Source organism: Vulpes lagopus, chromosome 2, assembly GCF_018345385.1.
Source record: "Vulpes lagopus strain Blue_001 chromosome 2, ASM1834538v1, whole genome shotgun sequence".
NCBI lineage: Eukaryota > Metazoa > Chordata > Mammalia > Carnivora > Canidae > Vulpes > Vulpes lagopus.
In genome coordinates, this window is record NC_054825.1 from 133472014 (window position 1) to 133489687 (window position 17674).

At 40.1% G+C, this 17674-nt stretch overlaps 1 protein-coding gene across 1 annotated transcript in view; it reads left to right on the plus strand.

Annotated features, from left to right (window-relative positions):
• The window catches only part of RASEF (RAS and EF-hand domain containing), a 73247-nt gene that overhangs the window by 12520 nt on the left and 43053 nt on the right, over positions 1-17674 (plus strand). Inside the window, exon 2 of the mRNA XM_041744028.1 lies at positions 17435-17581. Coding sequence (XP_041599962.1) covers positions 17435-17581 — 147 coding nt within the window. The remainder of the gene's footprint in view (positions 1-17434; positions 17582-17674) is intronic.

Genomic DNA, 17674 nt, shown 5'->3' on the forward strand with positions numbered 1-17674 from the left:
TTTCATCCTGAGCCATGGTAGAGTGATACCTCCAGGATTTGTGGAGATGGTCATTCAACTTGGCTTTTTGAGTTCTGTACATATTTTCTGTTCTTGCTGTCGGGCCACCAGGTTACACTTCATTGTTGTCAGTTCTTCCTTCCATCCTGGGTACCTTCGTCTGCTAAAGATTGAGAAAGCACATGATCAAGTATATTAGAATTGTGTTTTCAAGCCCCTGTTTGAATGCAGGTTATTCCTGTATCGATCAGGGGTGTCTCAGAGGCTACTTTTCATTCTTTCTTGGCTTTCAACCTTCTTGTGGATTGCTCCTTGGTGCTCCTTGGTGCCAGATCTCTGAGTTTTTGGTGGCTGGAGTGCTGCTGCCATTTTGAAATTATTATTATTATTTTTTGCAGTCTTGCTAATTTTTATTCCTGTGTTACCTCCTTTTCCCCTATGTTCATCTTGGAAGTTCTACAAAGTAGACATGATAAATCTAAATTATCTTTGTAGACATTATGCCACTTAGATAAGCATGAAAATTCATTTATATTATTACAAATGCTCATGAGAAGTAGGCGTCTAGCCAAGAGTGGGCATGGGCTTATGCTTGGATGAACCCATGGGCTGGCGAGGTGTGTGTGTGCATCTGTGTTACCGGCCCCCAGTTCAATAGCTGGTAATTGAAATTATTTTTAATGCTCTTTTTTATGAGTTTTGGGGAAAAGCAACCATTTAGCATTTATTTCCATTTTGTCTAGTAGCTTTGGGGCCAGTTGTACTACCCAGAGGGGATGTAATCCACACAGATGAGAGTAGAGGGCAGCTCGTGCCAGGGAACCAGAACTGCAAACCTGGGAAGAGTAAAGGTTTGGGGTGAAAAATATAAACTGACATAAATGTAAATACACAGCTCACTGAAATTGCTTTTTTTTTTTTTTAATCTGATGAACCAGTGAGTTAAATTGATGACTCAATTAAGAGACCGATTTTTCTTTTCTTGGCTCTCCTGAGGGGTTGAGGTCATATTCCTTCAGAAGATAGTGTTTGCAAATCTGAAGGCTGTTTGCTCTTTTAGGGGCCTGTGGCTCTGGGAACTCAAAAGTGGATTAGTTTTCAGGACAACTGATCCTGGTATAAGGTGAAAAAGTCAGATTTTAATAGGATTTTCGACTACCTTCTTTTTTTAAATCACATTCCAGAAAATCACCCTTTGGTTGTTCAGAAAATCAAATTAAAAAGTAATTAAACTTTCCGCTGGATGCTGGGAAGGCAATGAAGTGGACAGTTGATGAGCAGTGAAGTGTATCTCGGGAAGCTTCTACCTTGTGGAAAATACGCCCCAGGCACCACTAAATGAGACCAGGGATCTCTCAAAAGGTCTTAACTGTTGAAATGTCGAAGTAATGATGTCAACAACATTTTATTTTAAAGCATTCAAGAAAATTTATAAGGAAATCTCCATAGGTAATTTGGCTTTTTTGGTCTTTTTGATCTATCGCTGTGTAAAACAGAGAGACTGGAAAGCCTTTATTGATTCATCTTTATGTTTGATGGTTAGGTAGGAAGGTAGGTAGGTAAAAATCAATGATTCTTTAAAAAAAGTAGATTAAAAAATTCTTTGATATGCTTTTTGTGCAGTAACTCAACAAACACTATCATGTGTCCAAATAGTTTTAATCTAAGATGGTACAAGGATGCTGTAGAAAAAACTTTATAATTTAATTACATGATCTTTCAGAGCAAATTCTTACAACTCTCAAGAGACCCAGAGCAGGCTGTGTATGATCTACAACAGTAACATCCATACTCTGGCATAAGGTCAAGATTTGACTGTTGAAGAAGATGTGACTGTGGCTTAGATACCAAACAGTTATCTTCCCATGATATCTTTTTTTTAAATTTTTATTTATTTATGATAATCACAGAGAGAGAAAGAGAGGCAGAGACATAGGCAGAGGGAGAAGCAGGCTCCATGCACCGGGAGCCCAACGTGGGATTCGATCCTGGGTCTCCAGGTTCACGCCCTGGACCAAAGGCAGGCGCTAAACCGCTGCACCACCCAGGGATTCCATTTCCATGATATCTTTAATAATTCAGCTTTAAATGCCAGCCAATCAAAAATTAGTAGTAGGTTTTCAGTATCTATTAAATACAAATTCAAAAAACAGGTTTGCTGCTGAGTGAACAGGTGGGATGCATTTATCCCAGAATATGCTAATTTTAGAAGAGAACAATGTGCTTGTTAGTGGTACTCATGATTCTGGAGTCTTCTGGAGATTTTTTAAAAAGACAGGCAAATCCTTATCTTTTATAGAGGCTGGTGGCAGGTTATTAACGTAATGCAGTATTTTAAATCTGTATTGATCTACGTAAAATTACGTGATTTGTGTTTTTAGGACTCACGTGTATATCATAATGTTTAGAAACGTAGACGTGTATATTCTGTTACAAATGCATCCTTGTTTATTATCAAGGAAATATATTCAGGATTCAGATTAGTTTAGCCATTCAGTTGGAGTCCAGCTGAAAAACTCAGCTGCAGTTTCTGTTTTGTTTTGTTTTTTTAACCTACAGTAGGATGAAGGAACAGGTGGGGGGAATGGAGGTATCTGGAGGACAGAAAGTTGGGGCAAGGACAAGACTTGGGGGTGGGGGCAGAACCTGATCATCTCCATTATCAGTAAAAAAAATACGTGAATGAAAGAAACCCCAAAAAACTCCACCCCCATTGAAATGGCCCCAGTAGGGGGCTTGTCCCTCTGCTCCAGGGGAATCTGGGGTTAAGGGCATGAGTGGGGAGGATCCAATTTAGACCAGTGGGGGGGGGGGACCCCCCAGGGGGTTAATGCTACACAGCATCACCCCTACTTGGGGGCTTCACAGCTCAGCACCTCCTCCCCTCCTTGCTGCCAGAGGGCCTGCAGACACAGCCCACGGGCCCAGATCTCTCAGATTGGGCCAGGAAGGAGGGCTGGGGGTCATTTCCCCTGTGCCCCCAACCATTTCTCTCCCGAGTTTTCAAGAAGCTCCTAACCACTATCCTCAGTGTTGAGAGTAACAGTGTGCACTCTTGCCTATAGAGCTACAACATACTTTCAGAAATGCTCTGCTATCTCAGTGGTCAGAAGGGGATTGGCCCTTCTCAGCGTGGTGGTCAGATTTCAAACCACAGGTAGTCTTGTCCCTGACCCTTTGAGCCACAAGGTTTATCTGCTCCCTCCTCACTACAGCCTTCCTTGGGCAGCCTCAGATCCAGCACAGAACTCCACCCACTCTGCTTCAGCTCCCACGGAGGGAGTCCTCCTTCCGCAGGCTCTGGCCTCCTTCATTCATTAATGCGGAATCTGTGTCAGTTCAGGTCTCTGGTGCTGCAAGGCCTATGGAGGCCAATAGGGTAACTGGAAGGTAAGCATCCACAGTAAACTCAGTCCACAGAGCTTCAGATTAAGTGTGGCAGGGGATCTGCAATGGAAGATTTCTTGTGGTTGGAACAGTTAGGCAGGCTTCATGGAGGAGGTAGCATTTGGGAGAGCCTTGACTGACGTGCAGTATATGATTACTAGATAGGAAATAGCAAAGGTTTTGATTTTGATCAGAGACCAGTATTGAAATACATTTCCACTAGGAAAGGATGAAGGTGTTTCCCATGACATATTTGATTTAAACTAGTCTTCTTTGTTGAAAATTCATGTATTATGTGTTGTACACTATGCAAACTATGAGGACAGTGAGCACCTAAGAGTGCTTGGAATATGAGCAGGTTGAAGGAATGAGATAGGAAGTAGAGTGGTTGTAGCATTAATCCTGCAACCCAGAATTTTCTTGCAAATAATGTGAGAGGAACTAATATATTTAAAATTATCTAACTTTTTTGGAATGTTATTTTATTATCTGATTATACTTATACTATTATATGTGTGGTCCTATGACATATTTCTATCGAAAATGTTTTAAAAAGTTATTTCTAAAATGTATACATATTTTATATACATCAAGGTAAAGAAAATATTTACACCAATTATGTGAATATTTAAAAATTGTATAAGTGGAATAGTTACTTTTGGAAAATATTTAAGTATTTTAATCAGTGTGTTATCTCTACTTGTAGTATTTTCCTGAAGAATAAATCTTTTTCATTGTGATCTTTTATGCCTTTTCTGCCCCATAAAATTGCTTGTAATGTTCTGTAGAAGATTATGATTATTAAGTTTGAAATTATTGACATTAGTAATTGACTCTTCTCTGCAGATCATCATGTTGGGTTTTTTTTTTTTAAGATTTTATTCATTTATTCATGAGAGACAGAGGGAAAGGCAGAGACACAGGCAGAGGGAGAAGCAGGCTCTCTGTAGGGAGCCAAATGTGATACTGGATCCCAGGACCTCAGGATCATGCCCTGAGCCAAAGGTAGATGCTCAACCGCTGAGCCACCCAGGCGCCCCAGGTCATTATATTTTAATGGAGAAAACATTTCCTGTCCAAGCACGGACCTACAGTCATAAGAAAATTCGGTAATGAGCCCAGAGCAAACTCTGATAAATGGAAGATCTTCTCAATTCTATTTTGTTTTGGTATTGAGACATGTAGGTATTGGCATACATCTCTCTTTCTGCCTTTGCTGGTCACAAGTCCTATGTTTTCTTACTCCCTTCAGAGTGCTTTCTTTGACACATTCTTTGACAGATTTCTTAAGTCTTACAGGACAATACTTGTCAGATAAGTTTGTCTCCATTTATGATTCTTAGAAATGTTTTCCCATACTGAGATACTTCAAAATTGTAGGGCTTTTCAATTTAATTTTATTTTGGCACAGAGTATAAATTTAATCAAATAAAAATAAGAGGTTGAGATATTCCAAATCATAATTACAGAATTTTGAGATTTAATTTGTACAACATTTGAGCTCCCATTTCATCTGTTTAGTTCATCAGTGCCTTCCTGGTTTCAGGCTTATTTTTCAATTAATTCCAATCTGCTGACAGCTTCAAAAGCTGAAGACAGTTTTTATAGCTCCCATCGTTGATTAATTTGATAAAAGTTTTCCAACAGATTTTGAGCAGAATGTCATGCCAACTTATGGGACAGGTTTACAAAAAACATAGGACGGTTTGTTAAGTAGTCCTCCAAAGGTTCAAATGTTTCCAAAACCTGAATAATGATAAGCCACAGAGAGAAAAAGGAATCACCACAAAAATTGTTAGATACTATAATTATATGTGTGAATATATTTAAAATTCTGATAGCTACAGCCTCTCTTTCAGTTGGTAGACTATCAGATATCAGAGCCTGTCTGGATGCCGTCATATGCCCCACCACCAGTTCCACATGTATTTCTACTTCATAGATTTCTTAATTTAGTACAAATTTTCATTTTTAAGCACAATGCTTTACTTTTATATTTCACTAAACTTATAATAACATTTGTAATAAGTTTGGATGCTTTACATTCAACAGAATGAGCTTCCATAATCTTTACTCTGATTCCATGAAGTGGATGGGAAAAAAAGAATCAAACCATTATTGGAAATAACCGATTTTCTTTTTGAAGCATTGCTCACAGTGATACCAAACTGGCCTAATTTACCTCTGCAAAAGTTTTTATTCAGTTAATGGAGACACAAAAGCACTGTCACTTCACCATATGTGTACAAGAAAACTTGGGAGTGGAAATGCACAGATTCAATGTAGAACTATAATCTTTTGATATAAGGGAAGGGTCATACTTTACATGCTTTCATTCTGCAGCAGCACGGATGACACTGTAGACCTTACATGGTTCTCTTAAAAGACATTGGTGCTGATGCTTTTTCAGGAGATTTGTTGTCTTCTGGTTTTCACTATATTTCATGTGGTTAATGGTATCATTCTGGTCCACCATGGTAGAAGCTACATGTTGACAAACCTTAAAGAAACCTTTTTATTTTTGTTTAGTATGTTTTTAGATTTACAGAAAAATTATGAAGATAATACAGAGTTCCCTTAATATGTGTGTCATTTCATTCACAATTAGCATCTTGTATTGATGTAGTACACTTGTCACAATTAAACTGACACTGGTACATTATTATTGTTTAAATCCATACTTTACTGGGGCACCTGGGTGGCTTAGTGGTTGAGTGTCTGCCTTTGGCTCAGGTTGTGATCCCAGGATCCTGGGATCGAGTCCCACATCAGGCTCCCCATAGGGAGCCTGCTTCTCCCTCTGCATGTGTGTCTGCCTCTCTCTGTGTCTCTCATGAATAAGTAAATAAAATCTTTTAAAAACATCCATACTTCACTAATATTTTCTCAGTTTTCCCCTAATGGCCTCCTTGTGCTCTAGCATCCCATCTGGATACCACATTCTATTCATTGTCCTATGTCCTTAGGCTCCTCTTGGCAGTGACAGTTAACATTTTGGGCAAGTTCCACATTTATCACCTTCATTCTTGTGGAAAGGAAATTTGGTCCTTAACTGTGTATTAAGCATGCTCCTTTCTTGTTCCTTGAGGTCCTGGTTGCCAGAAGTGTTTATCACAAAACCTGAAAGCATTACCATGAATAAAATAACTAGTTATACATTTAAGTTGTACTAAAATTGTTAAATGACAGTAGCAAGAGCATCCCAGTTACCTTCTATTGCTGTGTGGTAGGACGGTCTGACTTCTGTCTTCAGTACCCATTTTATGGACCCTGTGCCTCTAATCTCCTAATTTCCCATTGATTTGGCTCAGTGGCCACCTGGCAGCCTGGTGTACCACAGGGCAGATGTCCCCTGGCATTCTCTGCCACCATCTGAGACCTGTAGGAGTTATCTGTCTCCAGCTTCTCTTGTCCAAGCCTAATTTGTTTTATCAGTGAGTATTCTGTTCCTTGTTTTTGAAAGGAAAGGCCTAGTCATGCTGTGTCTGAAAAGGGTCAGGAAAGGAGAGATGGGTTTATCGCTGATTGCCTTCTGATTTAGCCACGTGTTCATGAGCAGTCTCTCTACTGCAAGGATGTGTCATGTACCACTGAGTTACAGATCCACCAACTCCCCTTGGCTTATGATAACGCAGCTGTTATTTTATTTTATTTTATTTTATTTTATTTTATTTTATTTTATTTTAGTTAGTAATTTTTTTTGTTAAAGATTTTATTTATTTATTCATGAGAGACAGAGAGAGAGAGAGGCAGAGACACAGGCAGAGGGAGAAACAGGCTCCATGCAGGACCCCGAAGCAGGACTCAATCCCAGGACTCCAGGAGCACGCCGTGGGCCTAAGGCAGGCACTAAACCACTGAGCCACCCAGGGATCCCCTTGTTAGTAATTTTAATGCATATTTAGTATATAGTTTACTGTTATTTACTGTTGATGTGGCTTTTTGATGAGCATTTATCCAGAATTTTCTTTTTTATAAGTCAAAGTGGATAAAATATCAGACAACAGCATGAGATTGTCTCAGGTATACTTGGAAAGGTGACATGTCCCCTTTCGAAAATACACCAACTTGCACTAACATTACTAGATTATGCCTACATTTAAATTGACTCCAGGTAAATTGATAGAAGAGAAATACTAGGATCATGAATGTCTACTATGAGTACTCTTTAAGTCAAGAGGTACGTATTTTCATGTATATGTGTACACATACAGGCACATTGACAATGTGGTATCCATATATAAAAAAAATTGATCTGCACCAGGGGCAGGATGTGACCAAAGGCCTGTTTCCTGTGTCTAGAAGACTAGGTCTGCATTACCCTATCCTCATTACTGTGCTCAGGGCATTCTTTATGTTAACAGACTATAACACGGTTCAGAGGAAGGCCTATTTGGCCCTTGGCCTGTTTGTGTAAATAAAATTTAATTGGAGCGAAGTTAAGCTCATTCGTGTGTTGTCTATGTCAGTGTTCATGCTCCAGTGGCAGAGTTGAGTATTTGCAACAGAAATAGTAAATGTTTTCTGACTGATGCTTTACAGAAGAATTTTACTGACCCCTTCTTTTGGAGTACTTGGACCCAATTCCAGCATGGGGTGACCCACTCCCAAACCAGGCATTCCATTGCACCAGCAGGATGTTCAAGAATCAAGTCAATTCTGACACTATACTTGGAGATAGCATCAGATTCCACAGGTTGAGGGTTCAATCCTACAAGACTGCCACCACCCCCCACTTCAGACGCCAGTCACAGATGCCAGTCACACACACCCCAGGCTTCTGTGTACGGGGTGGATGAGACTAAAAGTTTCAACCCTTCAGTCACGTGGTTGATCCTCCTAGCAACACTAGCCACCTTTTTGGGTGGGGTCTGAAAAATCACCTTCATTAATAAAAGGCTCCTGTTTCAACCTTTATGGCTTTGAAGGTTTTCAGGAATTGTGGATGAAGACCAAATATATCTAAGAAATGTATTTTGGTCATCTGAATGATCAAATACATATTTCTTAGATGTTAGGATATCACACCCCTGGACCATGAGCCTCATAGGCTGACCTCAAGGATGATCCAACTTTCATTTCTCAGTTTCCCCTATACTAGCACTCATAAGATAACATTTCTATCCATGAGGTTTCCACACTACACCACTTTCTCCCTTTGACCCTTTCCCCAAAACACAACCCAGAAGCACACAGGAGATAAACACCTACTTCTTACTAATGCACGGGGGGAGCGGAGTCAAGAGCAGTAACAGATCACAAGAATGGCCAACATTTCTCGATTCCCAATAAGGCGCCTGGTATTGTTGTGTGTGCTTCAGTTGGGGGTTAATCCGCACATTATGTGGTAGGAAACTCTTCTCACTTTATGTCTGAGGAAACTGAAGTTCAGGAGGCTAAGAGTTTTGCCCTGGCTCCCAAAGCCAGGATGTGGTGAGGAAGCATTTGATTTAGCCAGGACATGATACCTGCCCCAGGCACTCTTCACTCATGATGGAAGCAGCCCTCAGCTGTGAGGAGAATGCCCTCCCTAAACTTTTAGCACAGTGCCTCTTGCTATTTCTGCCCCCCCCACCCCCCCATCCATTGGCTAACTCCCAGGAACTAAATGTCAGTGATTTCAAAAAGGAAGCAATTTGCAATTTGAAATGTTTCTAGACTTTGAATCATCTCCCAGGGAGTTTCCATTTTAAAATCTCTGCAGGGATGAGCACTGGGTGTTATACTATATGTTGGCAAATTGAATTTAAATAAATAAAAAATAAAAAAAGATAAGAAATTTTGAAAAAAAAATATTTGCAGGAATGTTACCCATCCAAATACTTAGGGAAGTAAAGTACTTCTCAGGGCGATGGGAATCCCAAAGGAATTTTACCTGTGGGAAATGTATATGGGCAGGGAAGCCTGGAGGAGGCCCTGGTGGTTGGAGACCTGGGTGAGATCATCCTCTGAGCAGCAGCAGAGCAGAGCCAAGGAGAGCCCAGGCCACTGGACTGGCTTGTCTTTCCACCTGTGGAATGGTGGAACCAAGTTGAAGAGACCATTGTTTTCTCTAGAAGGGAGAGCCAGACAATCATTTGGTAACTGAGTTAATGAAGAGCAAGACCTTTTGTGAGGACACAGATAGGAATCTCTTCCAGTTGCAGGTGGCCAGCTTCAGGCAGTTAGTGGGCAGAGAGGCACACCATGTCTGGAAAGACAGACACGAATTTCCCAGAGAGCTAATGCTGCCTGGTTCTAGGGGCACAGCTGCATTTGCTTATTGGATTATTTTCCACTTATTTGGGGTTTGTTCTGAAAATATGTGAACTATGTAATAAAAGTATGTTTTGAAGTCAGTAACTTTTATCTAACTTGTGTGGGGATAAAAGGATCAGTCTTTTCACTGACCACATGACAGTATGGTTGGTTCAGGGCATCTAGAAAGATTAGTGGGTGTCACCTAGGTAGGAATATGCCCATTTTTTTACCCCCCTCTCAAAGAGAAATAAACTATCAGTTTTTAAAAAGATTTTATTTATTTATTTGAGAGTGAGAGAAAACTTGCACAAGCAGAGAGAACAGCAGAGGGAGAAGGAGAAGCAGACTCCCCTCTGAGAGGGAGCCTAACTGGGGCTTGATCACAGAACCCTGAGATCAGTACCTGTGCTGAAGGCAGACGCTTAACCAACTGAACCATTCAGGCACCCAGATTTTTAAAAAAGATTCATTTTTTAGAGCAGTTTTAGGTTCATAGAAAAATTAAGAAGGTACAAAGATTTCCCATATACCCCCTGCCTCCACACTTGTACAACCTCCCACATTATCAACAAACCCCAATCTGAATGATACATTTGTTACAACTAATGAGCCTGCATTTACACATCATAACCACCCAAATTCCTTATTTTACATTAGGGTTCACTCATGTATATTATATGGGTTTGGGCAGAGGTACCGTGACATCGTACAGAGTATTCATTGCCCTGAAAATCCTCTATGCTTCACCTATTCATCCTTACTCTCTCCCCTCTAATCCCTAGCAACCACTGATCTTTCTAGTGTCTCCAAGTTTTGCCTTTTCCAGGATGATAGAGTTGGAATTATGTAGTATGTAATCTTTTCAGATTGGTTTCTTTTGTGTAGTAATATGCATTTAAAGTTCCTCTATATCTTCTCTCATGGCTTGGTAGCTCATTTCTTTGGTGTTGGATGATATTTCCTTGTCTGGATATACCGTAGTTAATCCACTACCTACTGAAGAACATCTTGGTTACTTCCCAGCTTTGGCGATTATAACCAAAATGTCTATACATAATCATGTGCAAGTTTTTGTGTGGACATAAGATTTCAACTCCTTTGGATAAATACCAACAAGCCTTGATTGCCAGATTGTGTGATTGAGAGAATGTGTAGTCTTCTGAGAAACTATCACGCTGTCTTCCCAAGCTACTACCATTTTGCATTCTTACCAGCAGTGAATGAGTTCCTGCTGCTCTACATCCTCACCAGCATTTGATGTCAGTAGACTGGATTTTGGCCAGTAGGTATGTGGTGCCATCTCATTGTTTTAGTTTGCATTTCCTTGCTGCCATGTGATGTGGAGCATTTTTTCATATGCTTACTTGCCATCCATGTATCTTTTTTGATGAAGTGTCTATTAAGGTCTTTGACCCATTTTTTATTTTTATTTTTATTTTATTTTATTTTATTTTATTTTATTTTATTTTATTTTTAAAGATTTTATTTATTTATTCATAGAGAGAGAGAGAGAGAGAGAGAGAGGCAGAGATACAGGGAGAGGGGGAAGCAGGCCCCATGCAGGGAGCCCGATGTGGGACTCGATCCTGGGTCTCCAGGATCACACCCCAGGCTGTAGGCGGCACCAAACCGCTGCCGCCACCAGGGCTGCCCTGACCCATTTTTTAAATCAAATTGTTTTCTTATTATTGAGTTTTAAGGGCTTTTGTGGGTATATTTTTATTTTTATTTTTTATTTTTTAAAAAGATTTTATGTATTCATGAGGGACAGAGAGAGAGAGAGAGAGAGAGAGAAAGGCAGAGACACAGGCAGAGGGAGAAGTAGGCTCCTCGCAGGGAGCCAGATGTGGGACTCAATTCAGGATTCTAGGATCATGCCCTGAGCCAAAGGCAGACACTCAACCTGCTGAGCCACCCAGGCGTCCCTGCTGGTATATTTTTAGATGATAGTACATTAATCAGATATGCTTTTTGCTGATATTTCCTCCAGTGTGTGGCTTATCTTCTCATTTTGTTGACACCATCTTTCACAGAGCAATTGTTAATTTTAGTGAAGTCCAGTTTATCAATTCTTTTTTCATGGATTATGCCTTTGGTGTTCTATGTAAAAAGTTTCCACCATATCCATATCTAGGTTTTTTCCTTTCTTCTCTTCTAAAAGTTTATAGTTTTGCATTTTATGTTTAGTTCTGATCCATTTTGACTTCATTTTGGTTAATGGTGTTAAGTTCTGTGTTATGTTCTTTTGCAAGAGGAAGCCTACTTGTTCCAGGACCATTTGTTGAAAACACCATCTTTGCTTCATTATATTACCTTTGCTCCTTTGTCAGGTATCTGTTGACTGTATTCACATGGGTCTCTTTATGGGCTCTGTTCTATTCTGGTGATCTGTTTGTATGATCAGGTTTTTATTGTCTAGAATTTTATATATTTTGTAGCAGAGGAAAGTAGAAGTTCACGAAAACTTCTGAAGTTGTACCTTTCTGGATTAAATGACACAACTTAGATTTACCTTTATCTCTACAAACTTGTTTATTAAAATCATGTGCTTATTTTTATTTCTCCGCTTCAGCCAAAACTTTGTGAAGATGCGAGTAGTTAAGATGCAGACTCGGTCAAGTCATTGTTTCCATTTAACACTTCCAGTGACTTCCCACCCTCTCAGTAACTGTCTCCTCCTGTTTCTTTGCTGTGCCTTCTAGATCCTGGTAACTTTTCAGGCCACATCCATATCTACTGCTGCTGCCAACCTCCCCCCCCCCCCCCCCCACTCTGAGCTCTCCAGCCCTACCAGCTTCTTCCAGTTACAGGAGTGGCTGCCTTACTCACCCCCCTTGTCCTGCCTTCTACCTCTGATTACTGGTGCCTCAGACAGGCTACTGCTCCCTCGCCCTTTCTCACTTACTGCCTACTTGGCATCTACTCATCCCTCAGGTTATCCCCCAAGTGCTGGTCATGTTCCCTGTCTATGCTGCTGGAGTATCTTGTCGTTAATCTTCATAGTGGGTCTAATGGGGTAAGGGACCCAGTCTGTCCATAGCACTTTACCTCCAGGATCTAGCAGGGTGCCCCATGGATGGCGTGGATGTTTTAATTTCCTAGGCTCAGATGTTAAGGTCATAAGGTCAATTTTCTTATGCCAGTCCCTAGTGTAGAATGTTGCAGACATTGATACTCAATACTGCTACCTTTTGTTCATAAAAAACTGTTTTGGGTTTTAGATATATTTGACCTGTGATCTGAATGACGAAGTTAGCCTCCTATTTTAATGCTTAATACAGCAAGACTTGGAATCTAAGAGACAGTTTCCTAATGATCTTACTGGGTCACTGTGTTCCTTAGTGTGGAGAGGCATTGGCTATCTCGCAGAGGTATTCTTAGACCAGAGGTGTCCAGGCATTCTGAGTACCAGCACTAACTACAGTATGTGCACACGAATGTAGATATATCTGTGCTCTTCTCAGTAAAGTATTAATCTTGTGAAAATGTGTGACCCTTTTATAATTTTTACATGTCTTGATTGTGCCTGTTTTTCTTGTAAGTTCCCATAATAGAGCTTTCAGCTTCAGTGGGTATATTTGTGATTTAAAATGCTTATTTCCCAGGGACCATTTAAAAACTAAATTGTGAATTTTTTCATCAAGTAATTTACTCACCACAACTCTCTTTTTTTTTTTTTGACACAGATAATCTTGTAATTTATCAAACAAGAAGATAAACAGCTCAGGTTTTAAACATCTAAAGTTGGGTGGTAATTCAGGGAGTGCTTTGATCTACATTTCTCTGATGTCTGTCTCTGCTTTTCATTTGATCTCTTTTCCTTCAGACATAAATTAGATTATTTTTAGTGTTAGGGGCTCTCTTGGCATAGAAGTATAGAGACTGTGTTTTGTCTTGGCTGATTAAAGCCTATGACTTGACCCTTCATTTTTACCGAGGATTTGTCAAGCATACCTGTAAGCAGTTCTACATGGTATTTGTGAATCCAAGTGTAACTGCCTGAGATTAGGCCCATACCCAGTGAATTAAAAGTGCTTTGGGCCTTTACATCACCAGGCACCATTTTCAGGTCTGATGTGTACCGCCCTAGGTCCGGCCAGAAGGAAACAGAGCTATGCATGCGGTGCGACATTGTGCATTCTCTGCTTGCTTAACCTTTGACGTGGGGAGCAAGGACACTAGGGGAGGCCAGTGACTGTGACACTCCTAGGAGTGGAACAAAGATTGTCTTGGCACCAGGCAATGGCACCACGTCTGCTGAGTTGACCAATCCACAAGTGTTCAGCTACCTGGGCAGGGCACAGCATTTAAGCTCACAGAGAGGCAAAAGGTATTACCTCTTCTTACAGTCAGGTACTTTTCTCCATCAGGTGTCAGAATTGCCAAGTGTGTTCTGTTGGCTGTCTGTTGGCATAATCCAGATGGTTCTCTGATTTCACAGATACAAACCAAATGAAGCACACAGACATATGGGGCCTGGGGAAGGTGGGAGTGGGACTTATTGTCTACAGTAATACTTTTCCCAGATAGCTTTACATAAACCAAATTTTATAAGATTTTTCTCATTTTAATCTTTGTCATGCTTTCATTCTTTAAAGGTGATCCTTTGTAATGTGGACAGTTCTTGCAGCAATGATACATATCCTCCTACAAAGGAATTTTTAAAAATCTTGATAGGTTACGTTTTCTTAAATGGAGACATGCCCTTGGGGTCCTTGAAGGACCAGTTCAGCGTTTACTTTTGGCACGAAGAGGTATTTCCTCCATGAGGATCTGGACTCTGAGCCAGATGGGCTGAATTGGAAACCTGGCTCTGCTACCAGGATAATACTTCGCTGTCTGTGCCTCAGTTTCTTCTTTGCTAAACAGCATACTAGTGATAACTTCTTTATAAGGGTTGCCATGAGGATTAAGTGAATAGTACATGTAAATGCTGGATCACTGCCTGGACTGCATATGTAAGGTGCTTAATAAATGTCTGCTTCAGGATACAAATGCTTCAGAGTAGTCTTCTGTTCTCTTTAGAGAGAGTGGGTGGTGATACTATAAAGATTTACCCTGGTCATAGAAGCTTTTACTTAGTTAATGTGAAGCTATCAAGAAAAAGACAAGGAAGTAATAACTTTATCTGGAAGAGGTTAATAAAAAAACAAAATAGGAAAATATTATGCCAACCTTTTAAGTTCAAATTGACTATAACAAAGAAGTTCGAAATCCTGGTGGCTTTACAGAATACAAACATATTTCTTTCTAGTGGGTCATTCAGATTGAAGTGGTCAGACAGCCCTGCTGAGCAGTTAACCTCAGTGTGGTGATTCAGGAATCCAAGCACATCCTATCCCATGACTTTGGCATATTGGAGTTCTTCACTTCAGCTATGGGGATGAGGAAGAGAGACAGATGGAGGTAGAGAAGGAGCAAGAAGAGAGGGAAGGAGAATGGAGGGAGAGATGCCGAGAGAAAGAAAGAGTATGAATGAATGGAAGCTGAGGATCTTATGAAGAATTTTAGGGAACAAGCATAGAAGTGACAAACACACCATTTCTATTCCATTTTATTGACTAGAACTAGTCACATGACTCTAGTCTACCTGCCTGCGGTTATGGGAAGTCATTTCTCCTTGTGTGCTTTGTAATAGGAAGCAGGATAGATGAGTATTTTTTTTTTAAGATTTATTTATTTATTTATTCATGATAGACACAGAGAGAGAGGCAGAGACATAGGCAGAGGGAGAAGCAGGCTCCATGCAGGGAGCCTGATGTGGGACTCAATCCCAGGACCCCGGGATCACGCTCTGAGCCAAAGGCAGATGCTCAACCACTGAGCCACCCAGGTGCCTAGGATAGATAAGTATTAACTATATAACATATTTTCTGCCAGTGTCACGTATTTGCTATAATTGATATGTTTGTATACTTCACTGTCAACTATTTCTAAAATTCTTTATAATGTTAAGACCATCAAGAAGATTTACAAATCATGTTTCTTTCTTATTTTTGAAACTGGAAGAAAGTCAGGAAATCTACTGATCTCTACTTCTGAACATTTTATTGTGCTGTTAGCCAATAAACAAGGACTCTAGGTGATAGGATTTCAATGGCCATCTCTGATAAGCAAGTTCCTATTAAGGAGAAAGTCTTTATGTTTTGTATCATGCTGGTGATTAGTAAATGACAAAAGGCAAAGAAGTTAATGATCCTGTTATGCATTGAAATTGCATGGGGCAATTTAAGAGTATTTTGTTTTGTTTACTGCTCTAGTAAATATGTCTCACTGTTGCAACTAGTGTTTGTACTCAGCTTTGATGGGAAGGATGATGGCTGCTTTCTATATCTTACATCAAACAAAGTGGCTTAATCCTGCAGGTTTATTAATAATACTTCACTTGAAAAAAAATAATACTTCACTTGAGCAGTTCTCTTCAATCGTAATTGGCCTCTGCACAGACTGAGCAGTTTATTTATAAGTGGAAACCTGGGGGAGTTTATAACTCCATCGACACACATTGAGGCCATGTTTAACTAAGCTTCTGGGTTAATATCTACCTCACATTTTGCATGTTTCATAGTTCTGTGAATTAATTTTGAATCCCGTTTCTTCTGCCATGATTCAGATGCTTTACCACAGTTTGGAAGCAAAATAATGTTACGGCGGATCATGTGGTCTGCAGCATCACAGTGGGGTCTATTCCCAGCTCAGCTACTCGGTCACTCTGGGACTTTGGACCTTTTACTGTTTGCTCTGGCTGCCTAGGAATTTCTAGTAACAACTACCAGACTGGGTGACTTAACTGAAATTCATTCTCATACAGTTCTAGAGGCTAGAAGTCTCAAGTCAAGGTACCAGCAGGGTTGGTTCTTTCTGAGGCCTGTCCCCTTGGCTTTCAGATGGCTACTTTCCTGTGTCTTCACAGAGTCTTCTTTCTGTACACTTAGCATATCATCCACTGAACTTGAGTCAGGAGCACCGCCAGCTCCCTGACTCACTCTTTTATCCTCTAGCAGGTGAGCTGCCAAGTCACATCATTTTTTCTTTTGAAATGACTCTGGAATATTTGTCTTTTAATAAAAGTTAATAATAACTAATATGAGGATTGTCACATATAAATACATATGAATTTATATGCAGTAATTTTTAACTGACTATAAAATAATAGGTATATTCACTCTTATAAAGACTGAAATATGTCTTATTAGGGATTGGTGGAACATGTTATTAATCCATTTAATGATTACCTAACTTTCTGTGCATCTATTTACCATTTTTTATTTTAATTTTTAAAAAATATTTTATTTATTTGAGAGAGAGCACAAGCAGGAGGGAGGGACAGAGGGACAGGGAGAGGGAGAAGCAGACTCTCTGCTGAGCCGGGAGCCTGATGAGAGGTTCAATCCCATGACCCCAAGATCACAACCCAAGCCAAAGGCAGCTGCCCAACCAAATGAACCACCCAGGCACCCCTATTTACCTTTTTTAGAATTTCTATTTTTTAAAGATTTTATTTATTTATTCATGAGAGACACAGAGAAAGGCAGGGACATAGGCAGAGGGAGAAGCAGGCTCCACGCGAGGAGCCCAATGTGGGATTTAGTCCCAGGACCCTGGGATCACACCCTGAGCCAAAGACAGACCCTCAGCCACCGAGCCACCCAGGCATCCCTCCCTTCTGCTCCTTCTATTATTGTTACCTTTTTCTTCCTTGATTCTTATGTGTCTCATTCCTAAAAGTATTCTGAAAATTTGCTTTTTTATTTTTTGCTTGGTTTAATTAAGCTTTTAATTTCATTATGATTATTTTTCTTGGCAGAAAAGAACAAGTTAGTACCTTGTATCTAAACATCAACCTTGTGGAGCCAAGACTAATTCAGCCGTATGAACATGTTATCAGGAACTTTATCCGTGAGATCAAACTGCAGAGCACAGAAATGGAAAACCTGGCCATTGCGGTGAAGAGGTATTGAAGCTCTTCTTTCCTTCTTTTTTCTCTTTCTCTCTTTCTCTCTTTCTCTCTTTCTTTTTTAGAGAGAGAGAGAATGTGGGCAGGAGG